Here is a 22,228-nt window from a genome sequence, read left to right on the forward strand (position 1 = left end):
GAACCTCACTGCAGAAGCTTATATATAGACAGTTTTTTGTGCCCCACCACTTTTGTACATATAAAAACGCCACTGTATGGTGGCCTATGTCCATATTATGTTTCTGTTTTGGTGGTCGTTCCACAACCGTGCATAGGTGCGCTATAAAATAGCACTACACCCCTGCAATGTTTGTAAAAGACAAAAGACCAGGCGTCGGCAACCCCTGGCACGCGTACCAGCATTGGCACGCGGCACCGTAACCAGTGGAATAAGTGTGCAAAATATTTAAATTGTATTTTTGGATCCTGACCGAGACCGCCGCCAGAGCGTCTCCTCGTTACCTGCAGAAGGAAGCCATGCACGCAACGCAGCCCCGCTCTCTTTATCTCCAGGTGACTTTCTGCCGCTTTCCTCCGTGGTGCAGTGCTGATCGTTTCACCACGGAGCAAAGCACTTCACTAATTGCAGTACCCAAAAGGAGCTGTACAAATGCTGCAGTTTTTGCGTGGCTGTGTATTTAGTTGAAAGCCCAGTGGCGAATCTGTTATCGAAATAATATGCTACTAAGGGGCGGACTGGCCATCTTGTGTGTTGAACTTTCCTGTCGGCTCCCAGACCGTAGTCGAGGAGGGCAGAAGCAACAAGCTTCAGGTTCAATAACCCACTTTAGCTTAAATGACTTGAGAGAGGCGAGCTCTTCTTGGGAGGCCGTTGCATTTATTTAGCTGTTCTTCTGTTTCACAAAATACATCACAGACCTCTGTTTTTCTGCTGCCTCGTTTCACTTCCAGAAACATACACACGTTCCCTCACTGTCGCTCTACCATCCACACACACGCCACACCCCTCTCTCTCTTAAAGGGACAGCGATCTCATCTCACTCTGCATGACCCATAACATGTGTGCTCTGGAGAATCACAAAACGGACGATCGTCCTTATTATTATGCCGTTTAAACCAATTATTTAAATGTATTTGTTAAATTCGGCATCATGTAAGTTGCACTGACAGGTCCACACACTTCTTCCCCGAAGCGAGGCTCCCGCACCCTCCTACTGATAGTTGACGAGCGGCAGAGTGATCCGACTAGTCCAGTATATGTTCAGACGAACACCCAGGTATTTGTAGGATCTTTAACATCCTCAATCACCTCCAAATGTACTTAACATTTTTCCAATTCAGTTTTTCATTTATCCTGGGTACTTCCCTGGCCGCCTGCTGTAACACAGTCAAACTCAGAGAGTAGTCTGACTTCTGTTGCTAAAATAAGAAGCCCCCCCCCAACAATCACAGCAGTCACACAGCAGCACAATGAACAAAGCTGTCACTGTGCTGCACCCTCACTGCACTATGACACATATAATGGACCTACAAGTAAAGTGTGAGGATGAGGGTCATGAGTTTCATTCAAAACGATATTACAAAAAACATGACTTTTTGAGATATTTTCTTTCCAGCTGTTTGACCTCATCACATACTATACCACCACCGTACCTAAGTTACAGGAAAAGTCTGATTTCAATGTATGGAAGTGTTGAGTTTTGTGTACAAACCTTTATCCGACGCACACTGGCCTCCAGACGAAGCTGCTTCACGGCCTTCTGGACGAGGACCAGGCTGCTGTTAGGAGCGCTGATGTTCAACATGACCGAGGACTAAGAACAAGGCTGAGCACTGAAGAACAACTCAGAGAAACTTCAAAATAAAAGATCTATTCAAAGAGGGTAACACGCCCCAACCACACACACAAGCACACACACACGCACACACACACACACAGACACATACACATACACACGTGCACACACACACACACACAGTATATGTCACATTCTTTAAGTAGTAAGGGTGAATTCAGCTTTGAATTGAAAATGTCAATAGGAGCCATAAACTATTCTTAATGCAGATAAATAATACACATACATGTATTATTGAAATACACTTACAGATGTTTAAATATATATATATATTTGGACGAGGTGGAGCTAACTTTAACTATTTTGTATTCTGCTGGGTAGCTAAAGACACAGCTGGGCAACATATTTCAAATGATATATATCGTCATGTTTCTAAACCCATTGTTTGTTTTCTATTTAAAATCTGAATTTGATACGAGAAGCACACATTAAACAATAAAAAACACGAGAATAACACAAGGTGATAAATAGTAGAAGTAGTGTTTGTGATAGTCCTAGTAGTACCCTAGAAGTAATAGAAGTAGTAGCAGTAGTAGAGTAGTCGTATTAGTGGTAGTTAAGTAGTAGCACTGGTAGTCGCCTCGTAGTGGTGGTAGTAGTAGTAATAGTAGTTGAGTAGTAGTAGTAGTAGTAGGTGAGTAGTATTAGTATTAGTGGTAGTAGAAGTAAAGCCTATTACAATTCGTCTTTTTGTGTCCTAAAGTGAGGTGGACAAAGCTCATGAAACATCTTTCCGACCAGTTTTAGGTGCTAAAAATCCAACGAAGAAAAATGGCAGGTATTAACAAAGATGCTCTATAAGTAAAACCCTAATATCTCTGGTAACAATCCACAGTGTATTTATCAAAGCTGTGGCAGAGGCCTTTGGAGATAAAGACATGTAGTACATGAGTTATTTATATTCATAGTTTATATCCAGTGGTGTAATTAGTACATTTACTCAAGTAATGTATTTATGTGCAATTTTGAAGGACGTGTACTTTACTTGAGTATTTAAATGTTTTGCTATTTTGTCATTCACAATTCATCGGTATATATAGTGTACTTTTACTCCACTGCATTTATTTATACCTTTAGTTACTTTACAGATGTGGATGAATGATGTGAAATATAATCAAGTGTTAAATTAGACTTTAGTTCCACCTGGAGTAAATTCACAAGCTACCCTGCAGTATCCAAAGTCATTCAAACTAGTTGCACCTTTACCAGCTTTGAGAACACTTTAATGATCAATCATTATAAAACATATCATATATATTATTCTGAAATTGACCAATCAGAATTTACGAGTACTTTTAGTCTTGGTACTTTAAGTAAATGTTGATGCTAATACTCACTAGTTTATATGAATAGTATTTGCTGGTAATCAGATATAGTAATGTTAGGAGTCTATCACTCCGATACAGCAGGGGGCGCTATGCTGCTCCTCTACAGGTGGTCCAGCGATGGCAGTGGTTCTTTGCATGGTTCTTTGGTTCAAGAGCCAAGTGGTAGTAGTTTCCGGGTTATCTGGGGGTCCCACACACAGGGGACAGAACGTGAAAAGCTTCAAAATGCTGCTAAGAGTGAGTACATGTCTCTGTTTTGGGGTCAGGGTCTCACTGTTCTGTGGCTTTAATATATCTGACACGAGGCAGGGGTGTTAGCACGTAGGCTCGATTCAGGCTGTTAGCTAGCTACAGTTAGCCGCTAGTGTTACATCACTTCAAATCATCCAAACATGTCAGCTTTAATATCATGTCTACCTGTCCGCTGCATGACATCCTCTTTATGTTAGCTTCATAGTATTATGTTAACATGCAGAGGTGGGAGAAGTAAAAGTCCTGAATAGCCAATGTTACTTAGGTAAAAGTACAAAAGTATTAGGATCAAAATATAGTTAAAGTACCAAAAGTAAAAGTAGTGATTGTGCAGATTGGTCCATTTCAGAATAATATATATGATATGTTTTATAATGATTGATCATGAAAGTGTTCTCAAAGCTGGTAAAGGTGCAGCTAGTTTGAATGACTTTGTATGCTGCAGGGTAGCTTGTGGATTTACTCCAGGTGGAACTAAAGTCTGATTTAACACTTGATTATATTTCACATCCTTCATCCACATCTGTGAAGTAACTAAAGGTATTAAATACATGTAGTGGAGTAAAACTACTGTATTTACCTCTGAATTGTAGTGGGGTGGAAATACCCCCCCTCCCCTCAAAGTTGTACATAACTTGAGTAAATATACTGAGTTACTTTAAACCACTGTTTCTCTTTCAGCATCCTCTTATCCTGATATCCTGTGTGTGCGTGTGTGTCTTTCAGAGAGTGCTTCACATAGGAGGCTTGACGCTGAAACACAGCAGGTCCATCCATCACAGTCCTGCATGGAGGAGTCCGCTCATCCCCATCGTGGTGGAGCAGACGGTGAGGGAGCTGTGTGAAAGCTGCACTACACACACTCAGCCTCACTCTGTGGCTACAGTCTTAGAGAGCACCGATGAGAAATCTACGAACAAAAAGTCCAAAATATCCCTGCTCTTGGACAGGAGATGGGCTGTACATTTAGCATGAGCAGTGTAACACCTTACAGAGAAAGATTTTGTGAAAAAATGACAAAATTGCTCTCAAACTGTCAGTATGCTGGTTAAAAAGAATAATAATACAAATAAGTCCTGCACAGGGAATGGAGATGTTATTCTCCAACAGGTAGACACTTCTGCAATTTATCTTTACATAGCTGCTTTATTATTGCTCTCAATAGAGATCCTTGAAATAGTATTTACAAAGAACCTCCAAAATGTACAAGTGCTTAGGTTGATTCACGGCTCATTGTATAAGAATATAAAATATCAACCGAGCCATTTTAGCGGGAGAAAACTAATCAACCTAAAGGACACTTTAAATGTGGTCACTGTTGGAATCACAAAGGCTTCAGAAGTCAGAGCGTCATTGAATGCATCAACAAGGCTAGTCTATGCCTCCAGTAATTGGATCTTAAAATAACTAAAAGCGATTTAAGCAGGTTCCATCAAACTGAATTGAGTGCTTAACACTACATAGACTTGTTTCGTTGGTCATTTATAAACCTTTCTGTCTTTTTCAGGGGAGAGGAGAAAGAGCGTACGACATCTACTCCCGCCTCCTCAGAGAGAGGATCATCTGTCTAATGGGTCCTGTGAGTGTCTCCCCAGATGTGATCAAGACAACTTTTATTTTGACATTTTCAAAGTGATTTCCATTGGTACTCTCTGCCTCCCCTCAGATCGATGACAATGTAGCCAGCGTGGTTATCGCCCAGCTGCTCTTCCTACAGTCAGAGAGCAACAACAAACCCATCCACATGTACATCAACAGTCCTGGTAAGACTCACAGCGCACACAAGCCTTTAACCCAGACGGCAGATATTGAAGGATTCAATGTTTATTTGTTTGCTTTGCCATTTAAGATTGGTTTACTTCCTGAACATAGTGACATCATTATGTAACACTCAGGCTTCTATTGGCTAGTGCTCCAACACATTGTACGTGATTGGCTAAGGCAGGGGTGGGGAACCTTTTTCCTCTCGAGGGCCATTTACATTTTTCCAACATCCTCCAAGGGCCGTACAAATTATTGACCTCTGCTTAAAAATACTAAAATCACAGCCCATTCATTTGGCGTTTCTTTCATGCTGTGCAAAGAAAAAGCAACCTCTTAATCCAGATATCTTACCATGACTTGCGTATGCATGCACGTGCACGGTGTGGCATGAAAACCCAAACAGAAAGATATGGACACAAGATGTGTGCAAATGTATTTAGTTTCCTATCCATGTGAACGTGATTTAAGTGGGGGGGGGGGGACCTAACCTCCTCTAGGGGGGTCCGGTCGGCATGCTAAAATGTTGAAGTTAAAAGCATCAATCTGGTGCACTTTGAGAGCAACATTAGGAGATCTATGGATACATCTTTCAACACCCATATGAAACAGAACTGTAAGCAGATTTCTTTTTTCCTTTGTGGATATTTTACAAATCACTCTCCTTTCAAACTGTATTCTTGTTTATTAATAACAACTTTTTTTTACTGTCATATTGTATTTTATACCTGTTTACTTTATTCTCTTATTCTTTTATAACTATAGTGATCATATAAAGATGTGCCTTTACCTCACTGGTTGTAGAAAAAGCTTCTTATATTCGTTAGCAGATGCTAATAACAACAAAGTTATTGACTGTATGACAGATGAACAGATCGCCACTGGGCTTTCAACTAGACACAGCCACGTAAAAACTGCAGCATGTGTACGGCTCCTTATCTGAAGTGCCGGAGTGACGATCTGGTGCTCTCCGTCAGAACTTCTCCCCTGTCGAGACATACAGTTGCAAGAAAAAGTATGTGAACCCTTTGGAATTACCTGGATTTCTGCATAAGTTGGTCATAAAATGTGTTCTGATCTGCACGTTTGAAGTTTGCAAAAGAGCACCTGGATGTTGCAAAATATTCTGTGGACAGATGAAACCAAGGTTGAGTTGTTTGGAAGGAACACACAACACTATGTGTGGAGAAAAAAAGGCACAGCACACCAACATCAAAACCTCATCCCAACTGTGAAGTATGGTGGAGGGAGCATCATGGTTTGGGGCTGCTTTGCTGCCTCAGGGCCTGGACAGTTTGCCATCATCGACGGAAAAATGAATTCTCAAGTTTATCAAGACATTTTGTTGGAGAACTTAAGGCCATCTGTCCACCAATTGAAGCTCAACAGAAGGTGGGTGATGCAACAGGACAACGACCCAAAGCACAGAAGTAAATCAACAACAGAATGGCTTCAACAGAAGAAAATACGCCTTCTGGAGTGGCCCAGTCAGAGTCCTGACCTCAACCCAATTGAGATGCTGTGGCATGAGCTCAAGAGAGCGATTCACACCAGACATCCCAAGAATATTGCTGAACTGAAACAGTTTTGTAAAGAGGAATGGTCCAAAATTCCTCCTGACCGTTGTGCAGGTCTGATATGCAACTATAGGAAACGTTTGGTTGAGGTTATTGCTGCCAAAGGAGGGTCAACCAGTTATTAAATCCAAGGGTTCACATACTTTTTCCACCCTGCACTGTGAATGTTTACATGGTGTGTTCAATAAAAACATAAAAACATATTGTTTGTGTGGTTTTAGCTTAAGCAGACTTTTTGTCTATTGTTATGACTTAGATGAAGATCAGAACACATTTTATGACCAATTTATGCAGAAATCCAGGTAGTTCCAAAGGGTTCACATACTTTTTCTTGCAACTGTATACCACATATACCATTTTCTTTTTTGCGTGTGTTTATAAATTACCTCAAGGGCCGTATCAAATGGTCTTGCGGTCCGTATACGGCCCGGAGGCCGGAGGTTCCCCACCCCTGGGCTAAGGGGTGGGACCTCTCTTAGTGGTTGACCAATCTCAACAGAGCCGGCCAGCTAACCAATCGGAGCAGACTGGGCTCTGGTTTCAGACAGAGGGTGAAAAGAGGTGCTGCAGTACATGCAGTGTGAGAAATATAAAGAGCTTTTTGAACATTAAAGCATGGAGACATGTCCCAGGAGAGACACTACATACTGATATGATCCTGAATATGTGAATACTGGGGCCCTTTTTTAAAAGGTACCATGGTCCCTGCAGAGGTGCACATGAGCAAGGACCCCTGAGGATTTTGAGTCCTCCGTTTCTGTGATGTTTTCTAAACTCATGCCATTTCCTCCCCCCCCCAGGTGGTGTGGTGACAGCGGGCCTGGCCATCTACGACACCATGCAGTACATCCTGAACCCCATCTCCACCTGGTGCGTGGGCCAGGCTGCTAGCATGGGCAGCCTGCTGCTGGCAGCGGGCACGGCAGGCATGAGACATTCACTGCCCAACGCCCGCATCATGTTGCACCAGCCCTCAGGGGGCGCCAGGGTGAGCTGCCCCCAACTTCCTTATACTGATCTGAGAACAAGCATAGGGGGTTACTGAGTCTGTAAACATGATAATTTCTGTGATGTGTTCAGGGTCAGGCCACAGACATCGCCATCCAGGCTGAGGAGATCCTGAAGCTGAAGAAACAGATCAACCAAATCTACGCCAAACACACGGGCCAGCTGCTGCAAACCATCGGTAACTTCCTGCTCTCTCTCTCTGACATTTACTCAAGTAGTGCACCTAAATACTGTACTTTACCTGAGCTCTTCATTTTACTGCTACTTCCTACTTTTACTGAAGATTCAAAGAGATTAGCAGGCTTTATTTTCATATGCACACCAGCTACGTCGTAGTTATGGCAATGAATATCTAAAGTCCCAGGCTCCCTCAACTATTCAACATACATTATACTTAAGACTAGGGTTGCCAGAAACTGACCATGATCAAAATCGATTATTCGGCAGCCCTGGCGAATAATAATCGATTATTCGACCGACGAATCCAAGTAAAAGGTCATTAATGTCCCTGAAAAATGTAGTGAAGAAGTATAGTGGCACAGAGAAAAAAGACTAGTATATTTTAACCTCAGTACAGTACTTGAGTACATGTACTTTATTACACGTCAACACTGATAATGAATGATTGATAGCATGTGGCTAACTGTTAGCTGGTCTCCTGTAGACGGGGTTATGGAGCGGGACCGCTACATGAGCCCGGTTGAGGCGCAGGACTTCGGCATCATCGACCGGGTGCTGGTCCACCCCCCCCAGGCCGGACAGGACGAGCCCGAGCTGGTGCAGAAAGAGCCGGCAGCCAGCCCCCCCCCACATGCAGAGTGTGCAGCCTCTGAGCAGCCCCTCCCTGGGACCCCCTCCTCACACAAACCTGAGCCATGACGACTCAACAAAGTCGAATAACAAATGATCAGTGTTCCAATGTAAGTCGGGGAAGGGGTTCTGTAAGGACTATAATCGACCTGTGTGACCTGTTTCAACTCTCATATTTGTAATAAACGGAATCATTTTGACCTTCTTGTTCCATTATCGTCTCAAATGAATATGGAGATGTCATTGTACAAAAGTGAAAAATATTATATTTGAGATCAGTGACTGCAGGCACTGGAAGTGGAACCCTCTCACCTTCATTTAGGCTGGTTTTTCACTGCTTTTTAGTACTTTTCACTCGAGTATGCATTTTGATGAGTGTTTGATTAATTATTTTTATGACTGAAAGCCCCGATCACTCAAATGGAATAAAAAGTTATGATGTTATCATAGCTCTGTATTTTAATGAAGCTAAAGGGTTCGGGAGCTGTTAAATGTTTTTACAGATGTCCTCAGTCAGGTCGTGTAGCACATTACTACAGATAACTCCTCATTAATATCTCTGAGTCATCATAATTAAAAGGAATATATTTGAAAAGGGGAGTCGAATTGACATGTCATTTAAAGTGCCAGGTCACTGTACGAAGTGTGTAGTAAATGATAAGCTCCCTGTGTAAGTGTCTGCAAGGAGAAATGCTCTGTATTCATATTAAACAGGTCAACTGAAATAAAGCACTACCTTAAAGTACCAAATCATTTGTTTTAAAGGCTTGGAAATATATATTTTAGAATTGAATCTGAAAATACACAAATACAGTGTCATGAATTCAACATAAATGCGCCTACTTTTTCCAAAAATATTTAGTTTACACAACACTGATGATGGTCTAGCTGGAAGAAGGGAGCCTCCGTAAGCTACTGAGTGACTGTCACGGAGTGGGTGGGGGCTGTTTGGAATTGGGCCTTATTTTCCCCATCCATTGGACTCCTTTGTTTACTTCCTGAACCAGCTAACCGATTAGGGCACAGCAGAACAAATAAAGAGCTTATTGAGCATTAAAGCATGGGAACATGTCAAATTATAAGGTGAAAAAAACAAAAACGCTGTAATCCCATTCTCTATTTATCCAGGTCAAAATATCAGTGTATTAAACAGATCAGCCATTTTAAAAGGTTTCACTAATAAAATAAAGCTGTACAGTATCAATGACTTCAAACGAACTACAAAATGTATGTATAGATAATAATAAATGGATGTATCAAACTCAATAGAAATACACAATATAATAGTGGCATGAAGACGTGTCATGTTAAGAGAAAGGGACGAAACACCCAGTAATACACACAAACAACCAACATGATTAATCACAGTAGATCCCAAACATCACACACACACACACACACACACACACACACACACACACACACACACACACACACACACACACACACACACACACACACACACACACACACACACACACACACACACACACACACACACACACACACCAAAATAAGAGGCAAACAGTTGTCAAAAAGGAACAAAGATATAACTTTTGAATCCTTCAGAAAATATGACATTGAGGTTAACTGACCAGCGGTACTGCTCTGCATGAGATAGAAACACATTGGGGAAATACAGGAGCTCCATCTGGGAAAAGAAACGCCAACATTAGTCCGTGCTCATTATAGAGAGGAGCAGGAATCAGTTCTAAAACTCAGAAATGATTCAGCATTTTACCACATCGGGTTCCCTCGTCTTCAAGTCAACTGCTTTTGAACGTGTATAGAGTTACAGTAGATGCCTTAACAAGGCCTCACGTCACATGAGTGAGCAGCTGGGTTTGGCAGAGGTGGTCCAGCGCAGCCAGCTCAGCTTGTCCTCTGTGTAGGGGGGGTAGCGCAGGCCGTTGAGTCTCTCCAAGGTCCAACCCCGCAGCATGACGGCCCTCTGGTGGCTGAGGGTCTCAAAGCCCCAGCGGCCGTGGTAACTGCCGAAACCGCTGGCCCCTGAAAGGAGGGGTCAGAACCGTGATCCAGCATCTTAAACAGCCTCTTTTTATAATTAAGTTCATCATTATTTTTTAGAATCAGAATACTTTTTTTATCCCCGGAGAAATTGGGTTACAGGACAGTTGCTTCATTTCAGAAGGAAATAAAAGATTAAAAAATAATAAAAAATATATAAGAAACATTTTCATGTAAACATAAGAAGTTAAAGTAGGGTTAGAATGTGCAAAGAATAAAGAAAATGAACTGCAAACACTAAGTGTCCTAAAATCAGCTGTTGCTAACAAGTGACTAAATTAGACTACTATACATCATCACGCCAAACATTAGCCACCTTTAGCTTGGCGGTGGTAAAGTGGTTTGTTTATTGCCTAACGTTAGCTTTTCACTTCTGGTGATTCCATTTAGGCTTCAATTATTATAACAAATTATTTTCCCACTGAACAATATGTGTGTTTGCCACAGATCTTATTTTCAACAATATTCCAAAAGCTAACTTTAGGGTCAGCCTACAAAAATACGTCCTCACTGCACCACTCTATCTATACTGTATATTTACTGTGTGTTTTGTGTCCCTTACCTACACCCCCGAAAGGCAGCGTTGGCAGCGCCATGTGGATGATCCCGTCATTGGAGCAGAATCCTCCGCTGCTGCTCTTCTCCAGCACCGTGTTCACCACCTTCAGAGCGGAGACAACATGGCGTCAAATAAGAGACAACAGGACGTCAAAACAGGGACAGCAGGATGTCGAATAATAAAAAGAAGCTGAATAGTGATCTCCGCATACTGAAATTAAATGATTAATCATGTTACACACCCAGACCAAACTGGATTATTACAGGGAGATATGATGGGGATAATCCATGGAGAGTATTACATGTCATGAGCATGTACAATCTAAAGGAGAGAAGGCAATGCTTCTGTCAATCGATGCATGTCAGGCATTAGATCGTGTCTCTTTGCAGTACTATCGAAAAGTTCAGATCTGGAACTAGTTTTATAAAGTGGGTAAAAACTCTGTATTCAAGTCCACTCGCCTCCACCAGAGTCAACACATCCATACAGATCTCAAAACGTTGTATTGGAGCGAGGATGTACACAAGGATGTTTGCTATCACCTCTACTGTTTGTTTACTTTGGCTCACTCTCTGGATATAAAGTAAATGTAGATATCAAAGAAAATGCGTCTCTGAAGTGTTTCTGTGTGCTTACAGAGGACTCTTCAGAGAACACGTAGAGGGCCAGTGGCTTCTCTTGGCGGTTGATTAAGGCGATGGCTTCCTCCAGAGTCTCTGCGGTGAGGATGGGCAGGAAGGGGCCGAAGATCTCCTCCTCCATCAGAGCGTCATCTTCAGCCACGTCCACCAGCACTGTGGGAGCTGACACAAGCAAAGAGAGATTTATAAACACAACATTCTTCAAGTTCCACAAATAAAATAATATATGTGAATATATTAAAAAAAGCGAATATCTTTCTAAACTTTCGATCAGGCATTTGTGAATCCAGCTTTTATTTGTGGATCTCAAGTCCATGTGTGTTTTGCATTTTACACACCGTTTTGCGACTCACTTTCCCACTAATCTGAACAAAATGTTAATTTACTTGTTTCTCTACCCACCGATGTACTTGTTCTCCTCGTTGCTCTCTCCTCCCATAACCACCTTTCCCTTGGACCTCTTGAGCAGCTCCATGAGTCGGGTCCAGTGTCTTGGGGACACGATGCGTGGCAGGTCGGCGGAGCTCTCGGGCTCCTTGCTGTAGAAATCTTCCAGAGTTTGTCTCAGTGCGGGCAGCAGGGCGTCCCTGGTGGCCTTCGAGCACACCAAGAAGTCTGGAGCCACACAGCTCTGGCCCGTGTTAAAGAACTTTGACCAGGCGAGTCGGCGCGCGGCGTAGGTGATGTTCACCTTACCATATATCAGGCACGGACACTTCCCACCCAGCTCCAAGGTCACAGGGGTCAGGTGGTCCGCGGCCGCATGCAGGATGTGGCGAGCCACGGCCTGAGAACCTGAGTCAGAGGGAAGGGTTCATGAGCTTATGATAATGTGGCTGCTAGTACTCCAGATATCTAGCTCAAGACCAAGTGATCGAAGCATGGGAGCATAGAAAGAGATGGAAACACGTATGAGGCGGGACTTTGTTCTTTCCTTTGAAAGTTGCAAAGTAGCGGATTAAGCTAAATATGGACTGACTGTAGGTACAACAAATACCCAGAAATCTTAGACCAAGCACACTTGCATTTTCCTTAAGCCCCGCCTCCAGTCCTCCATCACATCCACTCACAGTGAAAGACAGATTTAAATTCTCCAATATTCAAAGACTTGGTTAAAACATGCCTCTAAAGATGCTAATGACTTTGACATGAATGTGAACGGATGAAAATAAAAATGGTAGATCAAATGCAGGGTGATAACAGCAGACTATGTTATTTTGAAATAAAGACAAAACACTGTCTTCCTCTTACAGCTGAAACCATCAAAACAGCTTTGATCAGTTGAATGCACTGGGTATACAGACAACATGAGTTTTTACTTTATGAAAATACTGTTTTAGCATGAACCACATGAGTGTAGATGGATTCGTGCTGCGCACACCCTCGATAGATTGTTCATTATAGAAACTTCTAACTCAAATCTGTTAATAGCAGTGGTGTTTTTTGGATCTTAGCCTTGATATGTTCTTAGCTCAAGTCCACTTTGTGATATTTTGTGTAAAGGACATATGAGAATAATGACTCACTGTTTACCTGTGTAGAAGATGTGGTCAAATCGGTTCTTCAGTAGAGCCTTGGTCTCCTCTGCTGCCCCGCGGACTACTGCATAACAGTCCTGTAGAACAGAGATCATACAAAGTACTGTACATATATACTGTGTATAGTGTTGATTACTGTTCATTTTACTTTAAGTTCATTTTGATGTAAATACTTTTGCTTAAGAAAGAGTTTGAATGCAGGACTTTACTTGTAACAGAGTATTTAGCATGAGTCACAAATAAAGATTCTAATCCTTCTGTTGACAGGAGAGCCTTAGTGTTATACTTCCTGGATTCAAACCATGTAGAATCTTGCTGTTGCTTTACCTGAGACATATATTTTGGGATGAGCTCTGCGACAAGAGCATCTGTGGCGGCGCTGACCTCTGAAGGCTTGAGGATGGCACAGTTACCTAGACAACAACATTTCTCAGTCAGTACAGGAAGCAGAAATCCACACGACCTGTTTCAGGAGGTGAGAAATGCTCTTTAATACCCAGAGTAAGATCCTAAGCCACGTGTTATCTTTGCAGTCTGCATGTGGAGCCCCTCAACACTATATCAGGGACCCTATAAAAAAAGGCAGCACATATACTACAAATGTTTAGGATCAGGTTTCTTGTTTTTACATACTTGATGTAAAATAATCTCTCAGGATCCACTCTGAGCTGGCAGCCTGTCTGTACAACCAGGACACCCTTACACTGACCTACTAACTTACACTGACCTACTAACTCATCTCTTGCCAATAGATAGCTAAGATACAGACGCACTACAAAAGGATAACCAAGCCACTAACTTTGTGGCACTTTGACCTACAGCTGGAACAATACATAATGTACAATCAAAATGGATCACATGGCTGATTGGAATGTGTAATATTGCAGAAAATAAGATCTGTGGCAAACACGCTTTAATGATACTAACATGTTTTGTTCAGCAGGATAAACACCACTTTTATAATAGTTGAAGCTTAATTGCAATCAGTAGAAGTAATAAAACATTGGCTACAAACAAACTACATCGCGGTCACATGACTTCACATCCCCTCCGCTAAGCTAAAAGGGGTCTAATGTTTTGTTTTGCTAATGAATGTTTCATGTAATGACGTTTTGTGGTCTCATTTCAGCAACCACTGAGCAGAAACTCATTCGAAAAACCGTTGACTAAGGGACATGGAACCTGGAATTGCTAAAATAGTGACTTATTTCTGGCCTTTTTGGTACTCTCTCAATGCTCTCATCATGTTGTTGTTGCCAACAACATGCAGCTGTTTACTGTGAAATATTACTCACTTACTATGCGTAGGATGCAGCATTGTTTTTTATTATTGTATAAAGCCATTTTAGGAAAGCTTACACTCTACATATGTGCCAGATTTGCCCCAGTTTGTGACTTTTACAACCTCAGATCCAGTGCCTGGATACGGTTCCAGGTTCCTGCTGTGCGGACTGAGGCTGGAAAAAGGAGTCTCTTTTATTATGGTCCTTGGTCTTGGAATGACCTTCAATCACGCCTCAAACTGAGAGCACTTGTCTCAATAGCAAGTTTAAAATTGAAGTTGTCTGAGGTCCTTACCACCAGCTGCTCTTGCAGTAATAAGTAGTATCTTTCTTACTAAGCTTAAGCGCTTTGAGCACCAGGAAAAGCGCTTTATAAATGTAATGTATTATTATTATTATTACTGTCCTAATGTGCACAATGTAGTGACTGCTTTTTTGTCTTTTGTTTTCTTAGTTATGTTCTCTGTATTTTATATGTTTGTGTTATGTGTATCGTTGCTGCCTTTTTGGCTAGATCAGCATTGCAAATGAGATTCTATCTCAATGCTTTTATCTGGTTAAATAAAGGTTAAAAAAAGAAAAAAAAGAAGAAAATTACAGTCAGAGACTAGCTGGTTAATTTAGTAACTTTTACACTCAGTGGTGTGGAAATTAGTCGTTAAACCCTAAAATGAGTTTTCGCACTTCCAGTTCACTTTAGGTCAATATATTGTATATTTGGCGGCCGTGGCCCAGGTGTAAAATAAGTTCTCCTATCAGAGGGTCTTTCTCCCATAGGCGTGTCTGTGGTATTGATGTGTATGTTAGTTGCTTTGAAAACTGTAATATGGTAATACTGTGGTGATACGGGTGTGGACCATACCTGCACCAATGGCTGCGATTAGAGGTGAGAGGAGGAGTTGCAGGGGGTAGTTCCATGGGCCGATGATCAACACCACCCCCAACGGCTCCCTCCGCACAAAACAATCATCTAGCTTTGTGGCCTGAAAATAGACAAAGACAAATAAATTATAGAGCAAAGGAAAACCATTTTTTGTGGGTATATATACACTTTACAATCATACATTTTTTCGAGGACCGAATAATAATTATATCAACAGTCACATTAAAACAGTTACTAAATCAGCCTACTATCACCTAAAGAACATATCTAGGATCAAAAGACTAATGTCACAGCAGGATTTGGAAAAGCTTGTCCATGCTTTTATCTTTAGGAGACTGGACTACTGCAATGGTGTTTTCACAGGTCTCACTAAAAAATCTATTAGAAAGCTGCAGCTGATTCAGAACGCTGCTGCTCGAGTCCTCACTAACACTAAGAAAGTGGATCACATCGCTCCAGTTCTGAAGTCTTTACACTGGCTTCCTGTGTGTCAAAGAATAGATTTCAAAATACTGCTGCTGTTTATAAAGCACTGAATGGTTTAGGACCAAAATACATTTCTGACCTCCTGCTAAATTATGAACCATCCAAATCTCTCAGGTCTTCAGGGACTGGTCAGCTTTCTGTCCCCAGAGTCAGAACTAAACATGGTAAAGAAGCGTTCAATTATTATTCTCCAAATATCTGGAACAAACTCCCAGAAACCTGCAGGTCCGCTGCAACTCTTACTACTTTTAAATCCAGGCTGAGGACTTTTCTTTTTGTCGCTGCTTTTAATTGAACTATTCATATCTTAGACTGCACTGTAACTTTTATCCATGTATTTTGTCTTTTAATGTTTATTTTATTAGCTTTTCTTTTTAATGACTGATTTTAAATGCCATTTTCTTAATGTCTTTCATTTTTGTAAAGCACTTTGAATTGCCTTGTGTTGAAAGGTGCTACATAAATAAACTTGCCTTGCAACAGCCAGTTTTAATAAATGCTATATTAACCCTACCAGGTTCTTGCTGACGTACTCCGGCTGCATCCAGCTGTTCAGGTTAGCGATGGTGAAGTGCAGCTCATTGATCACCATATCCACCTCAGCTATGATGGACTCAAATTTCGGCTGAAGTGCAAGAACAACAATAAGAGAGGCAGGTTAGTTCTCCATAATATTCAGGGCTGCAAACCCCCAAACTGAAGGTTAATAATGATCAGCTATAAAGGGAAGATACATCCAACAGTAGGTCGCATTTTAACTTCCATCATTCACTTCGTTAGTAGTGAGCATCACAAGGGCTCCCTCGACAAAATCGCCTTTTGGCTGAAACTTTAAGTGGGTATCCCGCATGGGGGGTGTTAGAGAATGGGTCCACAGGTTCAGCTGGTGGGGGAGGTTCCTCTAGATCAGTGCGTCTCAAAGTGTGGTCTGTGAACGCCCCCCGGTGGTCCGTGAGTGTATTGGTAAAATTTCACATTTGAAATGAACATTTATCCATGCTGGAAGTAGATTTAGATGTTTTAGGAGTGAGATAGAGATTATTATCTAAATATGCATCCAATGAAGCATTGCATGAAGTCTGTTGATGATCGCAGGCTGTTGTTGGGGCTGCAAAAACATTCTTTTATTTTTGTTTTGTAGGCAGACCATGCAGGCCAGCCCGATGGTCACCAAGGTTCATGTTTTAATATAATTTTTTTTTAAAAAGCCCAGACGAGCCTAACATGTGAAAAAATGGCTTTGACCTCAGAGAGTTAAACTTGGGCCTGCGACCATAGTTTTACTGTATTTTGTTTTGAAAATCCACAGCGGAGGTTTGTGTCGTACATGCGGTGTATTTTGCATACCTCTCAGTAGCCAATGATCTGTGAGTCTGTTGGCTCGGACATAAATTCCGAAATAAATGTAGTCTACATTTCATAAGAGGTGTAAAAACCTATGAGCATTTTTAATCACATTTGCACTAAATCGAGGCGATATAGAGAAGGTTAAGCTGTCATTTTTAGGCTGTAATTTGTTATGTACTGTTGGAATGGTAAGCAGGCCTATTGTTCTGGGATATTTGGGGAGTTCGGTGGTCCGTGAGTGTTTTTTTATTGGTTAAGTGGTTCTTGGTATGAAAAAGTTTGAGAAACACTGCTCTAGATCAGGGGAGTCCAAACATTTTTCACTGAGGGCCACATACAGAAAAACATACAAAGGGCTTGATACTTGAATATGCTTTAAGAAAATAAACAGCTCTCCATAGGTTTTCATTTATTTAGTTACAAAAAGTGTTAGCAGCTCGTTCCTTAAAACAGAGGCTTCAGATTGATTATAATAAGGGGAAATATGAAGGGTATATTTCAAGCTAGCTAATAACATGTTGGGCTTTTTTGCATCAATAAAAATGTTTTTAGCTTTAATTGACTGAATTTATTTGAAAAGTGGGCTTATAACCACATGAACACTACTGTGTGATATATATTATATATATCTATTTAAGAAGTACAATATAAGACAAGCACAAGTTTCAGGTGTGGGCCATATTCCATTATACTTTTGGTCCTAAAAGTATAGGCCCGGGTGCTGCAGTTGGCACCCGGGCCGTAGTTTGGACACCCCTGCTCTAGAAAGTATTAGAGGCAGCCTTGACAAAAAGCTAATGGGATTTTTCCAGTCTGGTATTTAAGGACGTATTTTATGTTGTAGAACAAAATCAAAACAAATTGTAAGCTTGTAATAATGACATTTTACAAGCTTAATTTCAGGCATCTAACTAGTGTTAAAAAACACTGTAAAATGCTGACTCCCCCTACGGTCTCCAGGGTGGGGGCTGAGAGCCGCTGTAGAACATGTTCAGTTTAACCATCATCAGGACGGCTGCTGCGTCACGCTGCCAGGCCTTTGGGTGGTTGTGTAAAGATGTGTGGTTTGTTTATGTAGCTGTGTGTGTGTGTGTGTGTGTGTGTGTGTGTGTGTGTGTGTGTGTGTGTGTGTGTGTGTGTCACGTGAGTGAGCAGTGCTGTACCTTGGAGAGGTCTTTCTTCAGTGCATCTAAAATCTGATCTTCATTTTCTGTCATCAGGGACATTAGCTGTTTTAGCTGAGCTTGACGGAACACCTCTGGTACCGTGATACCCGACCGAAACGCCGAGCGCAACCTGTCCAGAATCTGGCTGTGGGTCTCCATCCTTTCACCTGAAAAACACACACAAACAAAAAAGCATGTTTAACAGAAATATATACATTGAAGAGGCCCTATTCTGCTTTTTGGGGTCCTCCCTTTCCAGTAGTGTATTCTATAGGTTTTATTTGCATTTAAATGGTCTGAAAAGGCTAAAATGTCCTGTGTATTATGACGTGTCTTCCAGAGTAGGGTTTTTCAGGTCCACTTCGGCAGAACAGCAGAAATGTGATTTGTGCTATTTCCTGATGCACACTGTGGCAGCGCGTGCAGGTTGCACATTTTAACGTAACCCACGCAGTGGCAGCGTCAGAGATTTTCTTTTTGGAGTGCTGAGTGGGGTAGCTTGACGTTTCATAGAGGGTGCTCAAACATGTGGGGTTTCCCATTTATTTATTTTTTATATTGAAGTTAAATGCATCAATCTGGTGCACTTTGAGAGCAAAATGAATAGATCTATGGATACATGTCTCAACACCCATATGAAACAGAACTGTAAACAGATTTTCTATTTCTTTACATATTTTACAAATCACTCGCCTTTTAAACTCTATTCTTGTTTCATACCTGTTTTTCATTCATTCTCTCGCGCACGCACACAAAATGGCTCGTGCCGCACACACGCAGAGCCGAGGTTGAATGAAACAGAGACCCAGAAGTACTTCTACTATAGCATATTATTTTCGAATCAATAATTTTTCAAATTATGAATTTCACAACAACAAAAAAAGACACCCTAGAGCCGATGAATGGGGGTCGGAGGCGGCGTGTTTAGTATGGAACTCCACACTTTATTTTCCATTAGGTTTACAGAGGAAATAATAACTTGCTACCTGCTACTGTCAAGCTAGAATGATAACAACAACAAGGTACACTCTCCAACAGGTCCATACACAAAAGGGGAGTTAGTCGGTTCCGTAAGAGCCAGCATGCGGGACCGGTGTTGCAGTATAAGTTGAGTCATGACAACTGGCGACATTCTATTATTTTCGTCATAGGAATCCGGGGCGTGTACATTGAGGACCCATTGTTGACTTACCAGGAAAGAAACATCGTTTGTCGTTTACGTTCATCTTTTGCTATATCTGCCTTCCTAAGATCACTTTGCTGCACATTCAGTACTCGTATGTGAGGTTGTGGGTGAGAGGCCGATATCGTGACGCTTACAGGGAGGTATCGAACATTACAAAGTAGGTGACTGTGTGGATGCCTGTTCAAAACATTGCAAACTTCAATAAATCATTTAAATTATATATTTGTATCCGACTTTCATTTGTTCATCGTTCTTAATGTGATGTATAGTAGCTTTGATAGCTGTCCATACCTTCAGACAGCCTAAAAGTAAAACACAAGTTGTTTATTCACAGCCCGAACGCTCATCGAGATGACTGGATCAGTCATGACAACTTGTGATCAGCTCCGATTAAATTGTGATATCAATTCTGTAGCTAACCTCCAGGGAGCACGTTTATTTTATGAAATACCTGTATCCCTCTCATCACAACAAGACTCTACACTGAGCAGGAAAAACAATTACATACATGAAAATAACCTTGATGCATGGGAATTAAACACACAAACTAACAGATAAATCATCAGAAGAAGGCAGAGAGGAAGTAAATAACAACAGGAACACGGAAGGCAGACAGAATTGCTTAGACACGGGTGTCACATGAAATGTTAATGTTCTGGAAAGTTCCTTATACAGCTTTAGCCTTTTTTATCTCATGAAGTCCCTAAGTGACACACACTGAACAGTCTGGGGTCATGGTCCTTGTCATTTGCTTTTGTCTTCCCATAACAACATGTCCAAGATGTCCATGTGTCAGGCTAAAACATGTGACAGAACTAGCTAGATTTGGAAAGGTTTTTTGTTGCTAAAGTTAATATTCAAGCCATTTAAGAATAAAAATGCTTACATGACATGTCATTTGTTAAACATTAAGCTGTCTTCGGCTCTTTTCTGCTGTAACAAATGTAAATGTCCCCTCTGTGGGACGAATAAAGGTATTCTGATTACATTTAACCTGTTGTGGAAACATTTCTTGATGAAATTGATATGAAACAAATGCCATAAATATTGCTGTGACACATGGTGTCACATCGGGACTTTAACTCTAAACAGTCAGAGTAAACCCGGAGTGACATATATGCACAATTAGAAATATGATTATGGTCTGGTCAGTTAATTTAGCTGATTCAATTATATTTAGTTAACATATGCTTTATTCTTCAATTCATAGTATGTTCAAACAAATGCAAACCGAAACATCATCCTTGTGAATTAAGTTATAAATAAGAGTTACTTTATCATTAAAGCCCAGATATTTGACACTTGGGGGGTTACTTGTCAGAAATGTGTCTATTTAGTCTAAATAACGTTCCCCTTCATTTCCCCAAAAGTAGAAATGGGTCCGGGTTCTTATGGGTTAAACGTATAGGCTTAAGGGCATAATAGAACTACCGTATTATATGTATTCAACTTTTGCCCCGCAGGACTTACTTTTCTGTGGTTTACCGTTACTGTGACATATCAGTATAGCCACGGAAGATAGTTTGTGTGTTTAATTCCCATGCATCAAGGTTATTTTCATGCATGTAATTGTTTTTCCTGCAGTGTAGAGTCTTGTTGTGATGAGAGGGATACAGGTATTTCACCCACAACCTCACATACGAGTACTGAATGTGCAGCAAAGTGATCTTAGGAATGCAGATATAGCAAAAGATGAACGTAAACGACAAACGATGTTTCTTTCCTGGTAAGTCAACAATGGGTCCTCAATGTACACGCCCCGGATTCCTATGACGAAAATAATAGAATGTCGCCAGTTGTCATGACTCAACTTATACTGCAACACCGGGATTCTGGGATTTGTTGTCTTTCTAGTTGCGTATTTTTCATAGTCTTATATTTCAACAGTTTTACGACAAACTGTGACTTTTTTGACGTGGAAATTATTTTTTAAGATTGACAAACATCATATGTGTAATTTGTGGCACAATTCAAACGGGATCGAAAGATAAGTTTTCTCTCCATTGGTCGGAAGTAGATGGGCGGGACTTTGCCTCTCTTAATTTTAATATATTAAATAAAATAAAAATCCAGTTCTTACAGTACACGGGAATTGACACTTAATTTCCATGAAGCCTTTCACACAAACGTCGGTTGTTTACCAGCAACAGGAGGAGTTGAAGCCGAAAGAGAGTAACGAAGAGAGTAACGTTACCTGCTGCTGTGTTCCGAGGAGATGGTAGGGAGGACGTTTAAGTTTCTAGAGTGTTCCCGGGATTGTTCTCTTTTCTAACACCGCTCGATCTGGCAGCTCCTTTGACAGGGCGTGGGGGGGAGGTTTTGGTTCAGCCTGAAAAACGAGCTTCGAACCTGTCAGGCGAGAGACACACCGGGCGAGCTACACTAACTATGGAGCCCGGCAAGGGACAGCTAGAAGTTATGTCGAACATTTATCAAGGTGATAACCGTGATAACTAGTGGTCATGGGCGCCAGCAGGGCGCCCCCACTGGCCCCCCCCCCCCCCCCCCCCCCCCACCACACACACCGCCTCGCCAGTCACGTATGCGTAGTAGTTTATCTGATATTTAATAACAAATACACAGCCAGCGAGTCGCTTGATTTGAACTTCCAACTCTCATATTGCAGCCCCTCCCTCTCCCTCTATGGAATGCCATTTAAGCCAAAATTAAATAAATAAATAAATACATCAATAATTA

General features: G+C 41.3%; 2 protein-coding genes across 4 annotated transcripts; one reads left to right on the forward strand and one right to left on the reverse strand.

Annotated features, from left to right (window-relative positions):
• The first annotated feature begins 3,092 nt into the window (after positions 1-3,092).
• On the forward strand, positions 3,093-8,614 carry clpp (caseinolytic mitochondrial matrix peptidase proteolytic subunit). Its single transcript, XM_079646908.1, has 7 exons — positions 3,093-3,243; positions 3,985-4,086; positions 4,766-4,837; positions 4,925-5,021; positions 7,397-7,584; positions 7,677-7,782; positions 8,269-8,614. Exons 1-7 carry the CDS (start codon positions 3,124-3,126, stop codon positions 8,481-8,483), a joined length of 900 nt encoding a protein of 299 aa, XP_079503034.1. The 5' UTR covers positions 3,093-3,123; the 3' UTR covers positions 8,484-8,614.
• aldh3b1 (aldehyde dehydrogenase 3 family, member B1) lies at positions 7,487-22,158 on the reverse strand. Of its 3 annotated transcripts, XM_079646906.1 has the most exons (12): positions 19,538-20,571; positions 18,343-18,512; positions 16,347-16,457; positions 15,326-15,446; positions 13,508-13,593; positions 13,176-13,257; positions 12,045-12,437; positions 11,638-11,804; positions 11,005-11,104; positions 10,156-10,424; positions 10,010-10,065; positions 7,487-7,614 (listed from the first exon to the last, which is right to left on the reverse strand). In XM_079646906.1, the coding sequence occupies exons 1-10, from the start codon at positions 19,569-19,571 to the stop codon at positions 10,237-10,239; spliced, it is 1,452 nt and encodes a 483-aa protein (XP_079503032.1). In that variant the 5' UTR covers positions 19,572-20,571; the 3' UTR covers positions 7,487-7,614; positions 10,010-10,065; positions 10,156-10,236. The 3 variants fall into 3 exon arrangements, with proteins under 3 accessions (XP_079503032.1, XP_079503033.1, XP_079503031.1); XM_079646907.1 differs by lacking the exons at positions 7,487-7,614; positions 19,538-20,571 and adding an exon at positions 21,726-22,158 and having other exon boundaries at positions 9,517-10,065; XM_079646905.1 differs by lacking the exon at positions 7,487-7,614 and having other exon boundaries at positions 9,517-10,065; positions 19,538-20,570.
• Between the last annotated feature and the right edge of the window lie 70 nt (positions 22,159-22,228).

This window comes from Notothenia rossii, assembly GCF_949606895.1.
Source record: "Notothenia rossii genome assembly, chromosome: 8".
NCBI lineage: Eukaryota > Metazoa > Chordata > Actinopteri > Perciformes > Nototheniidae > Notothenia > Notothenia rossii.